Raw genomic sequence first — 1,533 nt, forward strand, 5'->3', positions numbered from 1 at the left:
CCAAGGATGGTCATCTCAGGGTGGTGTGGCACCAGGCCCTTGTCTGCACCCTCCTAGGCCTTTCTAACTTCTTTGGCACTTGTTACTATGTACATCAAACCCCTTTAGTAAATAAGGAGCCTTTGCCCCACCTCACTATGCCCAGGAGGCAGAGCTGGGAGCTGCAGCTTCATCCTGGGAGCTGTCCAAGCCTCTAGTGACCAGGGCTGGGGACCAGAGATGATGCGGTCCCTCTCTGGAGATGCAGGGATAGCACCATATGGCCCTCAGTGGACACGGGTGAACGGTGGCCTGGCCAGTCCCTTACCTGACGCATGCCTGTCTCCTGCAGGCTACTACGTGGGCATGTGCTTCGCTGCCTCAGAAAAGCAGCTCTATGTGCCCAGCCAGGCCCCGGGCATCTGGAAGACCTTCCTCTTGCTGGCAGTGACCCTGCCTGCCGCCGCCTGCATCCTCACCCGTGCCTGGTCTCGGGACCACTGGATTGGCCACCCGTTGGCCCGCACCCTGGCGCACCACGCCCTCCCACAGTCGGGCTGGAGGGCTGTGGCCTCCTCTATCAACACGGAGTTCCGGCGGGTCGACAAGTTTGCCACGGGGGCGCCGGGAGCCCGAGTGGTCGTGACAGACTCCTGGGTGATGAAGGTGACTACGTACCACGTGCACGTGGCCCAGCAACAGGACGTGCACCTGACCGTCACAGAGTCACGGCAGCACGAGCTCTCGCCGGACTCAACCCTACCCGTACAGTTCCTCACCATCCGGGTGGCCAGCACCAACCCCCACGTGGAGGCCTTTGACATCAGGTAAGCTAGGTGGCGCTGGCCTGGGCCCGAGAGCACACTCATGAACACAGGTGCACACACACACACACGCACACACAGCTAGACTGCATCAGAATCCAAACTTTAACAAAGCTCAAAAAGCAAAGAAAAAAAACAAAAAAAGCATCTCCCGGGGATGTGGTTCACATGCCAACTCCGACTCAGGATTATCTGGGGTGGAAAGGTATGTCTCTGCTGGGGGTCCAACTGGGATGCACCGGTTGGCAGCCCTGCCACAAGCAAACTTCATACCTGCAAACCAGGGACCCGTGTGAGGACCCATGGCTGGGCAGGGCTCGGCGCGGGCACCCCCAGGTCCTGCGTGTGTCACAGCGGTACAGGGCCGGACCCTAGATGCGCTGATGGGAGGTCTGGAGCCACCTGCTCCCCGCTCCCCTCTCCACCACCCCCAACTCACACAGGCATTCCAGGCTGGCCCCCTGCCCCTCAGAGCACCTTGTTAGCTTCTCTGTGGAATGTGGGACACTTGGGGACCCTAGGAGTGCTGGTGGTACCACGGCCCTCATCCCCTCATGGGGACACACCCTGGGCCTGTTGAGCCAGCTTAGTGAGGAGCCTGGTCCTCAGGGGGGTGGGCAGACTGGCCATCCCCTGGGCTTCCCTCCCCCCCACCCCCCAGTGCTCCTTGCAGCCCTGGCAGGCTCTGGCTCCGGCAGGCTCAACTCGGCTGAGTACGGAGAGCTGTGTG

At 61.4% G+C, this 1,533-nt stretch overlaps 1 protein-coding gene across 1 annotated transcript in view; it reads left to right on the forward strand.

The window, feature by feature from the left end:
• The window catches only part of TMEM129 (transmembrane protein 129, E3 ubiquitin ligase), a 5,719-nt gene that overhangs the window by 2,347 nt on the left and 1,839 nt on the right, over window positions 1-1,533 (forward strand). Inside the window, exons 2-3 of the mRNA XM_045289474.1 lie at window positions 332-806; window positions 1,502-1,532. Of these exons, the coding sequence (XP_045145409.1) occupies window positions 332-806; window positions 1,502-1,532 (506 nt within the window). The remainder of the gene's footprint in view (window positions 1-331; window positions 807-1,501; window position 1,533) is intronic.

Source organism: Echinops telfairi, unplaced genomic scaffold (assembly GCF_000313985.2).
Source record: "Echinops telfairi isolate 266 unplaced genomic scaffold, ASM31398v2 ScPeMD7_28;HRSCAF=97, whole genome shotgun sequence".
NCBI classification, from domain to species: Eukaryota; Metazoa; Chordata; class Mammalia; order Afrosoricida; family Tenrecidae; genus Echinops; species Echinops telfairi.